The 14,662-nt window shown below is 43.7% G+C and overlaps 1 protein-coding gene across 2 annotated transcripts in view; it reads left to right on the top strand.

The window, feature by feature from the left end:
* Window positions 1–324: 324 nt before the first annotated feature.
* Window positions 325–14,662, top strand: part of DVL1 (dishevelled segment polarity protein 1) — a 96,148-nt gene continuing 81,810 nt past the window's right edge. For both annotated transcript variants that reach the window (XM_082493551.1, XM_082493550.1), the window contains exon 1: window positions 325–658. In XM_082493551.1, the coding sequence (XP_082349677.1) occupies window positions 489–658 (170 nt within the window). In that variant the 5' untranslated portion in view covers window positions 325–488. The remainder of the gene's footprint in view (window positions 659–14,662) is intronic.

Raw genomic sequence — 14,662 nt, 5'->3', positions numbered from 1 at the left:
ACGAGGTTGCCCAAATCCGCCCCCCTCCCCGCCGGCTGTGGTGCCTCCGCGCCGCCGGGGGGCGCCCTGCGGGAGCGCGGCGGGCAGAGCGGCGGCGGCGGCGGGAGGAGGAGGGCGGCTGTCCCGGCCGCCCCGCGCCCCCGCTGCCCGACCGCCCCCCCCGCCCCCCCCGCCCCGCGCTGCCCGCCGGCCCCGGGGAGCGGGGGCCCGCGGCGGCCCCGCTGCCGAGAGCGGCGGAGGCGCGGGGAGGGGGGGGAAGGACGGGCGGCGGGCCGGAGGATGCAGGCGGGGCGGGCTGCCGTTCCCGGGTCGGGCAGCTAGAGAGCAGTGCAGGGAGCGAAATCCCGGCCGAGGAGCCCCTGCGCGGCGGCGGCCGGGCGCTGGGAGCTCCCTTCCTGTCGGGGGCGGCTCTGGGCCGGAGGCCGTGAGAGGAGCCGAGCGGCGGCGGAGGCCCGGGCCGGCTCCCCCCCCCTCCCCGCTGCCCTCCCATGGCGGAGACTAAAATCATCTACCACATAGACGAGGAGGAGACCCCCTATCTGGTGAAGCTGCCCGTCCCGCCGGAAAAAGTCACTCTGGCCGATTTCAAAAATGTCCTCAGCAACCGGCCCGTCCACAGCTACAAGTTCTTCTTCAAGTCCATGGACCAGGATTTCGGGTGAGCGGCTCCGGGCCGGCGGGGGCCGCCTGTACCGGGGCGGAGGGGGGGGGGGGAAAGGCCGGCCGGGACCCTGCCCCTCCTCTCCTCCCCGCGCCCCTTCCCGCTGACAGCCGAGGGGAGGGCTCTGCGCGGCCCCGAGCGGCAGACACCTGCTCCGGCTGGCGGCGGCGGCGGGCTCCGCTGCAGCCCCGGCCTGTCGCCGAGCCGGGCCGGGCCGGGTTACGCCGCCCGGGTGCGGCCCTGCCCGCCGCGCACTGCGGCGCCCGCCCGGCGCTAGGCCCCGCCGGCAGCCGGGGGAAGCCGTCAGCGCCGCTAACATGGCGGCCCGGCCCGCCCCGGTGGCTGACAGCCGCCGCCGGACCCCCCCCAAACCGGGGCGAGGAGGCCTCAGGGCCTTCAGGAGGTCTCTCCCCCCCCGGGAGGGCACGGGCCGGGCCAGAGGCTGAGGCCGGGCGGGGGCTGCGCGGCCGCCGGGCGTAGCTGTCAGGCTGTGGGGACGAGGCCCTGAGGGTTGTGGCAGAGCGCTTCGCCCCCCCAGAGGGGGATTTCTGAGAAGCTATGGAGAGTCAGGCTGCAGAGGTGCGGAAAGGTGAAGCCTTGTGCAAGTGCAGAAGCGCCGGGGGAGTGTGTGGGGGGGAATGGGGGTTGTTCTTCTGGGTCTGTGTTGGCACTCCCGGTGGGTGACAAATTGGTCGAAACGGCCGCTTCTTCCCAAGGGGGTGTTCCCTGCCCGGGCACTGCTGCGGCGTCTGGGAGGGCAGGGGAGGCCGAGGGCCGGACCGCCAACGACCTTCGGGACAGTGTCGGCCAGATTTGTGACCGGAGCTAGGAGATATTTGACATCATTCTAGTCTCCGCACACGAATGTGGGTTGCGTGCCACTGGGCTTATTTACAGCCACAATTAAATAAACCAATAAAAATCCATTGGCCAGTTTGTCAGACAGTAACTTTCAAAATGTATTAATCCTTTTGTAGCAAATCACTTGTCTTTGTACTCAAATCTGTCCCTGGCAAGACAATTTTACGTATTTAAATGCCTCGTCTGTAAAAAAGAGAGCAAGATTGTGGAAACTAATGTGGACCTGACTAAAATAACGCAGTGGTTGAGGTGTGAATTTTATGTTTGGTGAGATGTATCATCCCAAGCATCCCGTTACATATCGTGTAGCCTCCTTCTTATCCATGAGACCTGAAGCCTTTAATGTTAATTGTGTTTTTATCCATGGTTTTAGCATGGATATTGTTTGTTGACACGTATTTCTTATGTGGCAAGTTGTTAGTATTGGCATGTTACTGTAGGAGTGTTCATGTATTGACTTCTTGTTTTTCTGGATTGTGAAAACATTTTTTTGGGAAACAACTACACAAACTGTTTGTTTTCAAAATAAGGTTTTTGAAATTGACTATTCATAAATTTTTCTCCTGCACCCTCAAGTGACAGGGACACGCACCCTGCAGTTGCCGTATAAATTCAAGCTCTAAGTTTTTGTGGTGCAACTTAATAAAGGATGGTGGGTTTGTTGAGCCAGCATGTGCGTTCATTCCTGCTGCTACAGAAATTTAGTTCTAGAAAATGTAAACTCTGCTGAGGCATGTTGAATGTGCTAGGAAGAGCTCTAACATGTTTGGTTGTTCTTGATCTTTGAGCAGGTAACAGAGTTAGTAACATAAACCCTACAGTTAGTCTTGTTAGTCTCGAAACTGGTGAAAATTGTCTGTTCTTGCCTTGGAAATGGAGATGATGGAAGATGAAAGGCTGCAAGTGGATGATGAGGATTAGGACCTGTAAATTCTGTCTCTTGTATTTAAACAATAGCCTCAGATATAACTACTGAATGCATTAGGGTAGCAGTCCATTGTCTTGAGACAGCTGGAAGTAACTCTGGTGACAGTGACTCTTCCAAGCCAATAAGCTGTCATTCAGATTTTTGTTTGTGTTTATTTTGTTTGTCAGCCACATTTTTGTTCATCTCCGAATCCTAAGTGCTTTGTGAAAAATAGGTAATTAGAAGAAAGCTAAGACAGCCAAGATGCATATGAGTAAGTGTTAATAGTAAATAGGGTCTTTTTTTCATCATCTTGTCTTCAAACTGGCTTTTTTTAATTGTTGTTGCAAATAGGTAATTATAGATGCAGTTGCCACTAACCATAACAAAATCATTTATCTAATTTCTACCTTATGTGCCTGAAAATGTCCTCCAAAGAAACTCTTTTCTGTGTGTTCTGTAAGTGGTATTTAGGCTTAAACTACAGTAACATTTTGGTTTTAAGTGTAGTGTTCTACAGTTCCAGTCTTCTGTTCTTCATGTTGCTGCTCAGTGGCTGTGCAGCGCTGCGATTTGGCGTGGGGAGTGCCACTTGGCAGGATGGTTTGTAAATCCCAGTGTGGAGTGAAAAGTACTTCTTGTGTTAGGAAAGCAAATGTTTTCCTTGAGAAGTGGAGGCTCCTTGAGAAGCCAGTGATCGGGAACTGACTTTGCAATACTGCACATGTTGTTGTAATTAAGGCACAGCCTTTCCTGGATCCTGAAATAATGTAATAAATAATTGTGTTCAGAAACAGTGGATGTTTTGAATTGTTTCCAACTGTGAAAGACAGAGCTGCTAAGGATTGGACTGGGGTTGGGTTGGGGATGTGGAGCCATATCAAACCACGTCATGAAATTAAGCAGTTATGTGTTTTGTGTACCTGTGCTCAGTTACCAGCCTGCTTTCAGCTTTGCTTCTCGGAAGGTGCAGGAGAAGAAAGGTGTAGGAGCTGGGTACTTCCTTCTGAACTTTGGTTGCAGTTTAATTTACTACTCTGCCTTGCAGCCTTAATGTTAGACTATCAGTAAAGCTGTGGAAAATAGGTACAATGTGGAACCTTCACCTTGATTTTTCTGGCCATGTTACTTTGACATAAAACCACTTTTTCCTGTGCTGTTTCATTCTCAAGGGTGACTTCTGCCCTAGCTCTTGATGGGATGGACCCGTCTTTATTCTGAAAGCCCAGGCTTTCCTACTGACTCCATCTGTAGGTATGATGTTTTTAAGATGCAGGATGTCTTAACTGTGTTTGGACTTCAAGACTCAACCCTTGGAAGCGCTTTGCAGCTTCTATTTTTACTCTAGTTGGTGGGAAATTAAGCAGGGACATTACAGGATCAGAGTCGTTAATGTGATAGTATCCACCAGCAATGAGGTTTAGAAAAGGTGATACTTGTGATATGTGTTTTATAGGCAAGGAGCTGTGTCATCAGCTTGCTTAGTTGCTTACAGTGACTGATTCCTCTCGCGGGAAGAGCTCAGAGGTCACTTCCAATCACTGAAATTGTTGATTCTAAGGTTACAGCCACGCAAATCCTTGCAATAATGTATAGTACAGCTTTGTTGGTTCTTTGATGATTGAAAAATGGCAAATAATGAATACATCTAAAAATAAAGCTATATTTTGTGATGTCTGGGTTCTCAGGACTGAAACTCTGACAGCTGCATAAACTGTGTTGGATCCAAATGGTTCATAATGAATCTGTGTGACAGATCCTATGAGAGAAATTCCTGTCTGCTCTTAAATATTTGGTATTTCCAGAGCTTTTCTTGTAAAACACTGCCACTAACTTCCGAAAATACAAAATTATAAATGTGTGTGATCCGGGCATTCCCATAAATTACGTGTTTTAATTTTGCTATACGATAATCTACTTTGCGACTCTGTGCTATGGTTTCATCTCAAGTCAGTATCAGATGCTCTGCTGTGACATGATTATAGCAGGAGAGATTCAGAGGAAGGACTGTACCATCTTAAATATATAGTCTGTACAAAAGCTCATACTGATAGACACACTCTCTCCTGCATTGTTCTGGCTTCCTTCGCGCCGTTCGGTCAACGTGTGGCTGGGGCAGGAGCTGCTGACGGCGTCTTTCAGTACTGCAGGGTAGGAAGAACAAGCCAGTCTTAGGCTCTGCAATCTTTATCCGTCGAATACCAGAGGATGCCTCTCCTGCCATCCTTCTGGGTGAGGTTCAAGTCCTCATTCTTTCCATTGTGTGAACTCGTACTCTTTTGATTATACTTCTTTAGGGAGTACTTTGAGGAGTGGCTTTTTAGGCATTCCTTTGGTATCAGCAAAAGAACTTCCTTTCAAGCCATACTTGTAGGTGCAGCTGTTTCTTGCACAGAAGTTGATTTTCTTGGTACTTGGCATGTTGAAAACTAGCAAGCAATTGTGATTTAAAGCAGTAGGAATCCGGTTTGGGATTGGGATTATGAGCTGAATGGGGCAATTTTTGGTAGAAGAGGAACATGAGAAGCACTGTTTTGTGTCTTTTCTCATGGAGGCAATGTACCATCTCTGTTTTCACCCTTGCCCCAAGAGGAGTCCTTAACTGACAAATGTCTAGCTATGGAGATGCAGAATAATTTCATAATTGGGAAAGCTTTTAGAGATGAGATATTAAAAAAAACCACCCTCAAAATATTTTTTCATGGGGACAAATGAATGTAGGAGTTGCCTATTTATCAATGAGGTTTAGACAGTTGATGCTTAAAGTGCCATTTGGACACTGGACATATGTAATTTAAAAACCAGAAATATGATTTGTGTGTTATATTTGTAGAATTCTGCACTCATTGAATGTAACTATGAAAGCTGTTGTAAAAATCTGTCAAGCAAAGGAACATTGGACAAAACCGTGGAAGCCTTATTTCTGCCTGTTCTCTGTTGATCAGGTGCCATGGAGTTCTAGCCTCTGAGCTAGCCAGGCTCAAGAGAAAGTTTTTGGGCTGAATCCTGTGCTTGGAAAACTCTTTCTGTGCTTAGTCAGGGATAAGCCAGCATACTGGACAAAAGTCCCTTGCAGGTAGGATTCTGCCTTTTAGGTGGACTCTGCTTTGCTATGTAGTAGGAAGAGTATAGTTTTGGGGTTGGTTTTTTGGTTTTGGTGTTTTTTTTTTTTTGGTAGTTATTGCAACAAAGATTTTAATGAGGTATTTTTGCTGGTGTTTTTAAGGAGATCCTCTCAAGACTAAAGAGCAACATGAAAGGATGCCTACCTCCATTCTTGTTTGAACACTGAACAAGCAGGTGACAGAGGCTGATATAGGTCAGTTACAGGTAGGAGTTTGTCTTTTTTGAAACAGACTAAAATGAAGGCAAGTGATTCATATTTGCATTAGAAAATATGGAGCTGGTAGACTGATGTGCAGAGGGGGCACGTGCAAGATTATCTTTACAAAGCAACCATGTAGAATCTCCCTCTGTGTGCTTGTTTTCCCACGTTCATCTCTGTCTCCTGCCTGTTTAGTCTCTTTTATCGTCAATGTTGTTGAGGGAACGGGGTGTTTTTAGGAGGGGTGAAGGAGTAAGGAAGTAGTTCCATGAGGGTTAAACTAATGAACCTAATGAAATCAAGTTTCTTGGAGGTTTGTGTCCTTTCAATGTTAACCCTCTGTATTTTCTCCGTTATCTCAGGCTGCTTCATCAGTTAGTAGATATTCAGAGATGTGGGATACAGTTAGACTGAAAAAAAAGACAGCAGTTTACTTGGACACAAGGTTAAAAAGGGTTGGGACTTCATCTGGTAATGCAGTCACATAATTTACCATATAGATCTTTGCAAAAGCCTGTGGCATGTTTACTGAAAATATCTTTTGCATAGCAAGCGTGGTTGAACAGATGGAGCAACAAATGGGTTTCTTTTAAAGATTTTTTTTTTTTTTTTTTTTTTTATTCCGTACCCTTTTTGGCCAGGTTTGCCTGTCTGTAGGCTAGAAAGGAATGATTGCATAATAATCCAAGTTGTCTTCAGGTCAGGCTGGGACAGCTGTTCCCTGTGATGTAAACAGGCATGGCTGACTGAGAAAATGCATGTCAGGCATGTTACTGCCCATGGCTGAGATTCATGACCCTCCTCTTCTGCTGCTGCCCGCTCTGCTTTGGGAGGTTATAGCAGGGTATGTGGCAGCACTGAAGCTCCGTTTGGGACTGAACCAAAGCCTGGTGAAGTCACTGAGAGTCTTTCTCTGAAATGCCCTGAATTTTGAGCCATTTTCTAGCTGAACTTTTCTGTCACGTGAACAACACTGGTTTGAATGTGTAACTTGTAGTGAGCACAGTGGGAGGATGATGCTTTTTAATAAAGGCTTGCCTCAAAAACCCCACAGGTGGTTAAGTAGATTGAGTGGAGAAGATGCTTGGATTTTTATTAGTTCTTTGAGACAGCTAATAAAACTGAGTATAGTGACTCTGACTTTACTGTTCAGTGGGTTGGTCGTGGTACTTTCCAGCTGTCATTCTGCTCGGCATGGTCTGTCGCACGCTTAAATGCTGTAAATGTTGCAGAAGTCTTGGTCTGCTGTTGGAGCTCAAAAGTGAAGGCCGGGTTTCAGCTTGATTCAATCAAATAAATCTGGAATAATATTCTGAAAATGGGGATTGCTGAGAGCAGGTCCTGAGTATCTTCATCAACAACAACCACATAGAGGCCTTCAGGGGAAGAAGAATCCTTACGACTGGAAGGGAGATTTCATTAATACCTGCAGAAAGTTGGAGTACTATTACCTAGTTGAAGAAAACGGGTATTTGCATACTTAAAGTACTGAACTGAGACTTTAGAAATAAAAAAAAATTGTATTCAGCCACAGATGTAGGCTTGATCTCAGCAAAGTACTTGGACACGCTGAAGTGTAGTGTTGAATTGAGGCCTGTGTTAGCGACTTGCCTAATGAGAATAGCCTTTATTTATTTAGCTTTTCCCCATTTTCTCTGCTGAAATTTATAAACTTTCTGGAGAATGTGCCCCTTACTACTTATGTTTATACAGCATCTAGCACTGTGGTGCTTTTCTGTTTGCTGACATCAGAAAGCATTATTGTAGTACAAATAATAAAAATATGTATAAGAACACCAGCCTAATAGACCTCAAAGCTCATACTCTGTAACCACACTAGGTTAGCTTACACGTGTTTTGCCAGGCTGATTCTGATAGCTGTCTACAGTACAAGTCACTGCTTATTTTAACGTCCCAACTGTAATGTAATCTAAATATTTAAAACAACCACTTTTTCTGCTGGAACCTGAGGACTGCTCTGCTCTGAGGGTGGAGTATGTTATATTTATTAAAAGCTAATGCTATGAAAACATGCTAAAGGGATACATCAGGTTTGGTCTACTTCCTGTGGCTGGTGATCTGCAGTGGGACAAGTTAGAAAAACAAGTTTTCTACTGTTCGTTTAATGAACACCTCCATATAGTGTATGCACAGTTTTGTTTTTCTTTTTTTCCAGTGCTCAGGTAGACTTGTTTTGGCTTAAGAATATACACACACAGACTGTACAGCTGTTGGGAACAGTAGCTATCTCTAAAGGATTTGAGTTCAGCAACTTATCTGTGGGCTTGCTGTATCTCTAATTAAAATTTGCCTCTGAAGTAGGTTGAATTAAATGGGATTTATTTAATAATAATTTTTGAAAGATTATCACCATTCTAGCCTGCCACAGGAGTGTCAACGGGCAACCAGGGGGAGATCCAGATGCGCCAGGAGGAGATCTACGTTCAGCACTTTGAAACCAACCATAAATAGCGATGGCATAGATTAAGATTTTGAAATAAGGAATTAATTTACATATAGTATTAAAGCCTGTAAAGATTTCCATGGTATATATGAGATTTCTACAGCAGGCTCCCTTCGCATGGTTTCTGCTTACCTTCAAGCACAAGTCCATCATTTTCGAAAACAGCTTTGTTCACGCTTGTGTTTCAGATTTCACTTTAAATGCAGCCTGATAGGTGTTATCATGACTAAGGGCAACCTGGTCGATTATCATTCTGATTAGTACTTTTAGAGAATTGTTCAGGAGCACCAACCATTTCTTTCAACTGTTGTGCCACAGCGTTAGGTGGAAAGGTTGACAAAGTGGTGTTTGTGAAACACAGATAGTGGTTTTCCTTTATATGGCATCACTGCTGGAATTCTCTCCCTGTTCTTCTGGTCTTTATCTTCTTTAGCAATCATGACATGTTTCAGTTTGGATGTCTTGATAATTAAAGCTAATTCCTTTCTTTCTTTTTTTCCACAACAGTTGGGATTCCTGTATATTTCGCTGATTAGATGTGGTGGTGTTCTGGTTGATATGATCAACAGTAGATTTTCTGCCCTCATCTGTACGTGAAATTCTTTTAAATGGTGATTTCCCCCCACCTCCTTAAGTTCTGGACAATTCTCACTCTCTTTTCTGTGTTACTGTCATTCTTTCCTTGTAAATAGACATGGAGAAAGGGTATCCATCAGTGTCTTTATGCAGCTGATATTTGCCTTGAGAATATACTAGACCTCAAGTAACTCGCCGTATGTTGTAGTCTCCCCATTGCAATCTTGTGCACCTTGTGATTGGTAGGGATCTGATTTGCCATTAGAATTTCTGTGCAAGGGCCCAGTTCATTAATGGTTCTGTTGATTGAATAGCTAGTCCACTGTCTTTGTTGCTCCTTGGTCCAATTTTAACATCTCCAGTGGTCCAATTTTAACATCTCCAGGGTAAATGTGTAGGATGATTACTTGTAATTACAGCAGTGAGATACGTTTACAGCCTCTTTGAAATAGGGAAGGTTGAAGTTTCTATTCCACTTCCTTTTGTATACAATAACTTAGGGATATCAGCTAGTGTTTGCAAATTGGCAAGCCTTTTTTATTTTAAATTTACTTAACAGTTACACAACACAGGGGTGGATTTTTTTTTTTCTCTGTTTATGAAACTTTCAGCAGTGTTGGAGTCCAGTCCTAAATACAGTTGGTTGAGATCAAGTATCTTAAAGCCATTAAACCCTGATCCCTTTTCTTAGCAGGTGTGTACCTCTCTTAATGTACCTCACATTATGGGAGGGAAAATTCAATAGAATCAGCTGATTGTTCCAAATAATGAGGCTGACTCAATACAACTCTTTATATAACATTATTGCAGTTTATTCTATCTAGCTTTTCAGTTCCTTAAAATGCTGAGATTTCTGGATTTTATTTGGAAATAGGGAGGAAGCGAAGTGACAAATATTAAACTTACTGAGTAAAGGCAGTATCTAGAAGAGTTTTGTTCTTGTTTTTGGTCTATGTGGGAAAAGGAGGATGGCTCGATATTTCTGTGTGACTTGACTGTCTGTTTGGTGAGTACTGGAGGTAAAGTCAGCCCTCGTCCTTGTCTCTGTCCACTAGATAATCCTGAGGTGAGCGAGTAAGTTCTGAGTGTTTCTTTTGCTTTGACGTCTATGCTGACTGGAGCAGCGCTGAACACTGCATGCTGAAAAACCTAAAGGGAACTTGAGAAGAAGGCCCAAAAAAGTGGCAGTGTCCTTTCAGTGACACTGCTACAGATAGACTTAATTTATCCTATGTTTCTTGAAATCTGTCTTTGCCCTTGTGCTGACGGAACTCAGCCTGTTGTCAGCACGGCAAGCTCTGCTGTTGCAGGTCCTTTGTTTGGATGGTTTGGATATACTGGAGAATGGAGATGAGGTGAACGGCCTCCGATAAAAATTAACATGGCACTGAATTGAGGCAGGTTAATATTACTTGGTCCTGTAGTTATTTTTTTAAAAAGCTTGCTCCTGCTTCATGGTTACTCTCTATTTACTCCATTGCTTGCATTCTTTTTGCATAAGGATTTCCCTGTAGTTTACTAACGCTGAAGTGTGTAAACTGCTACATGGTACTGAGCAGAAATCTTTTCTGATGCTGTTTAATGGCTAATTACTTATGATATTCAGGATTGCATCTTTTCTTCAGCTATGTTATTTATAAAGAAAACAGGTGCCTCATCTTTTGCTAAATGTTTACTTTATGTGCTCTAATTGTGTTCTTACATGGCGGTAATTAAGTCCTGCAAGGGACGCTTGTGCAATCTGCAAATAAATCCTCTTCTCTGGTAGTCTTGAGTAAATGTCACAGTGGCCTTCAGTAGCCAGCATTTTGAAATCCCTCTACATGTAACTAACGAGAAAAACACATGTAAATTCAGTTTAAGCGCAGCTATTTGTTAAGAATTTTGTAAGTTGTAGCGTATGCAACCCCAGTTCCAAAGGACTGAATGTTTTCACACAGCATACACTGAGTAGGTGGATTGGGAAAATCAAAAGGGGGAGTAAAGCATTCCTGACAATCTCTAATATCAGTTTTATTGTTTGTTTAATCTGTGCTTGCTTTTATTCACTTGATTGGGGTGCTGAACCTGGACAGATGATTAAACTCATCTGTTTTTCTTGTCCCAGCAAAATGTGTTGCTTTTTCATAATCATTTAGGGTAGGTCTAACTCTGCTTCCAGTGAAGTTAGAGGAAAACCATTCCCAAAGATCTCGCCATTAGTGATCAGAAACGCAGTCTTGCCTTGCTTATTCAAGAGTTCCAAGACAGGGTTTTTTTCCTTATTTTTCTTCTTTTCAAAGATTTAGCAGTGAACGTAGGCAATGCTGTTTTTAAATTGTTAGTTTAGCTCACAAAGCTAGTATTGCAGTTGGAACCCTAATAGTAATTGAATCAAAATGTCTGTTTAAGAGCATGTTGCTGACAATAAAATACATGCAAGTTGTAGAAATGTCCTGTCTCAATAGAACACCGTTCAATCTGTCTTGGTCTTCAGTTCTTTCAGCGTATACCTGTATTGTCCAAAGTAGTCTTGTGGAGACAGACTTGAAGTGGTGGCAGGTAAGCACTCTCTGGAATTGTTGTGGTATGGTCCTTTCCCTGATACAATGAACCCTGTGAAACAGCAGAACTGAAAAGGAGTCAGCCCTATGTTAGCATGATTGTAAGTGTAAGCCTTTACTTCTGCGTGCTGTGATGCCGTGATACAGAGACTTACCTTAGGCTAGCTTCAGACACGCTCAGATCTTCTACGTGTGTTAGATGTAGTCCGTCAATAGCCAGTTAAAGTATTTTGGAAGATAGTTTCTCATCATGATTTTAGTTTGCCTAAAATTCAATGTGTTAAAAAGGGCAAATTCTTAAGAGATATTCTCAAGGAAGCAGCATCTGTAACATCTGATATTTCTTTTTTCCCCTCTGAGTTCATGGCAGCTCCCACTGTTTTCTGACCCTCTTTTACTTGGAGAGTATACAAAAAAGAAAATTCCTCTCCTTACACACCCTCCAAAAATTGGCAGATAGATGATCCTCTTCTGGAGGGAAAAATGAAGAGGTCATGTCTGCTCTCCAGAAAACCTGCAAATCTAAGAGCTGCATCCAGCTATCTCCTGAGAAGATCCCTTTAGATATTAAATTTTGCTTGTTTTCCCAAACATAATAATAACCTTGAGGTGAAAGATACCACTTGGACTGAAAGTTGCATCCATTTGTGGATGGCTGTCTTTTCTAGCAGAAATGCAGTGTCTTATGAAAATGCATAAGGTGTTTTTTAGTCATCCTTGTTGCTACAGGAAGAAAAGGATATCTCGAACCATCTTTATTTTTGCAGGATGTTTGGGTCTGGCTGCTTTGTCCTCTACTTGTGTGTTTGTGTGAGAACATAATACAGTGAAAATATACTCCCGTCTGAGCTGAAAAATACAGAATTTCCAGCCTCTTCCATCTCTACCTTATGAGCAGAGATCATGGAGGTGAACTGGTTTGTCATCTTGGGGCTTTCTTTCAAGGGTATCTGGTACTTCAGGAAGCTGTTCATTTTGCTGCTACTGCTTCATTTGTTGTTTGTCTTTTGGCAATAACAGAAGTACTTGCGTGTTTTGGAGCCAGGTGGTCGTCTTCTTGGAACTCTGAGTAAATGTCTCTGTGGCCAAGTTGGGGATGGGAGGGGGGCTGTTCCCAAAGCCCCGTGGCAGTGGTATCCAAGCATCAGTTCATATAGTGCGTGGAAACTGGTGACACGCAGAGCTTTTAAACCCTAATTTAGTCAAACACTTGAATGCTTATTAAATCTCAGAAGCAAATCCATTCATATGTAGTAATGTGCTTACACAGGTGTTCAGTACTGTTTGTCTTACTCGTAGTTCCCAATAGGGGCCTGATTCAAACCCCTTAATGGTACCCAGAAATAGTTAATAGTTAATTCTGATGGGCTTTGGGACAGGCTCTTCTGACAGACATATTTGTCCAGGTTTTGTTGGATACCAAAAACTATTTGAATGGAATTGTTTCCACAGGTTCGCTTTTGTGGGATTGTGAGTACTCCTGAAAACAGTTTGAGATGCTCCAAGCTCTAAGACCCCAGAGTTTGGGTATAAATACGTGTAATACATAAATGACCCTAGATTTGGAAGCTTTTCTTTGCAAGAAGAAAATGCCTGGTGAGAGGGGATGGAATGCTGAGAATGTATGTGTTTAAGGGAAGAATGGTTGCTCATGGCTAGTTCAGCACAGGTGGCTCTTCGGAGCTGAGGTTTAGAATCCATAAAGATCAGTGAGCCGGGTCCTGAAAACGCTGCTTCGGAAGTACAGTCTTCCTGTTGTGCTGACTTAAGGAAAAAGTATGTCTGTGCTTGAGCCAGCTTTCTCCTGTCAGCTCCACCAATGTGGATGGGTGAGTTCTTCCACGACTATCGCTGTTGGGACAGTGAGCAGTGGGGATATGGTATGAGCACACGGTTCTCTGGATCTTCTGTTGGCTTCAGCTCTGTTTCAGTGTCAGAGCTAAGAGGAGATTTTAGGTGTACATCATATGTATGTGCAGGAAAAGCTTTCACATATAGGCTCTGCTTTTTCCATCTGATTACTGCTTGCCTTTTGGAAAAGGACATCTGGATTGTCCTGCCACTAGAATACCATTTTCTAAAGTAATTAAGCACCAACTCATGGTTTAATGAGCGTGTTGGGAAAGGGGAAGGATGTCACTGGTGATTTTGCTGATGCTGTTTTGGGGTCCCAGTTCTCAGGGAAGACTACTGGAGGCTTGTCCTCCAATTTCTGCTGTAGATTTTAATCGGTTGAGACAAGCTGCTGAGCAAATACAGAGGAATTTACAGTCCATGAGGAAGGAACGACCTAAATAGTTGCTCTGTGATTCTGTTGTGGCTTATTTCCATGTGAAATGTAAGTAACTGAGGGAGTAACTATCATTTTGGTTACTTCAGTGGCCTTGGTAAGATAAAGTATGAAAATCATTTGGGAGGATATTCAAAGTATACGAAACATGATATTCTCCATTCAGTTATTTGAGTGAAACACTTGAGGATAATAAGAGAGCGCCTTCACCTTATGCCATCGACTTGCTATGGATCATTTGGCTATTGCATTTACTTCTGCCTGTTTCATAATTTCTGAAGGAGATAACATCTCCTCTCTGAAAAGTACGCTGACTATTTTTTTTATCAAGCAGGTGAAGTGAGGGATGACATTTGTTTGGCAATAATATAATTGGTGAAGACCATGCATGCCTAATCAGTACATGAATTCCTGATTTGGAGGGGGAGTGTGCTTGTGTCTGCTGCAGGCAGAGGGTGACTGATGCTGAAGGTGAATGAGCTAATTACTAACTGGAATGCGACTGACGGCTGACCTGATAGGGCTGTGATGTGGGAGGTAGATACTGAGGCCCCTCAAGTCTTACAAGGACGGCATCTTCACAGCAACCTGCAGTCTCAGGTGTAATGACGGGTATGGAGTCCATCCACTGCTCTGGAAAGCTGCTAGGTTTGCATAATTCTATTTTTTAAGATAGCTCTGATTTTGGAAGGAGAAGTGTCCTATAGAGGTCATTCAGCAATTTGTAAGGAATGGCCCTAAAAGGGAGCCTCCGGATTGGGATTTATTTATTTATTTTTAACCTGCCTTTGCATTTCTGAGTTCTGAGGTGTAGAAGTAGAGGCATGTGGAAAATTCTTAAGTAAGTAAGTGTGCAAATGCTGTTTGTTAACAGTTGTCTTTACTGTGGGGAACTGGGATAAGAGCTTGTGCTTTAACAACCATTAGGTTGGTAAAACAAAGCATTTATCACATAAAGTTTAAGAGGAACAGATTTGAAAATTGTTTCAAAATAAGAGTTTTGTTAGATAAATCCTATCTGAAACCTGTGATATT

The sequence above is a fragment of the Vanellus vanellus genome, assembly GCF_965231255.1.
Source record: "Vanellus vanellus genome assembly, chromosome: 20".
In the NCBI taxonomy this organism is placed as follows: Eukaryota; Metazoa; Chordata; class Aves; order Charadriiformes; family Charadriidae; genus Vanellus; species Vanellus vanellus.
Note: the sequence above shows the minus strand (reverse complement) of the source record. Positions and strands in the feature narration are given on the sequence as shown.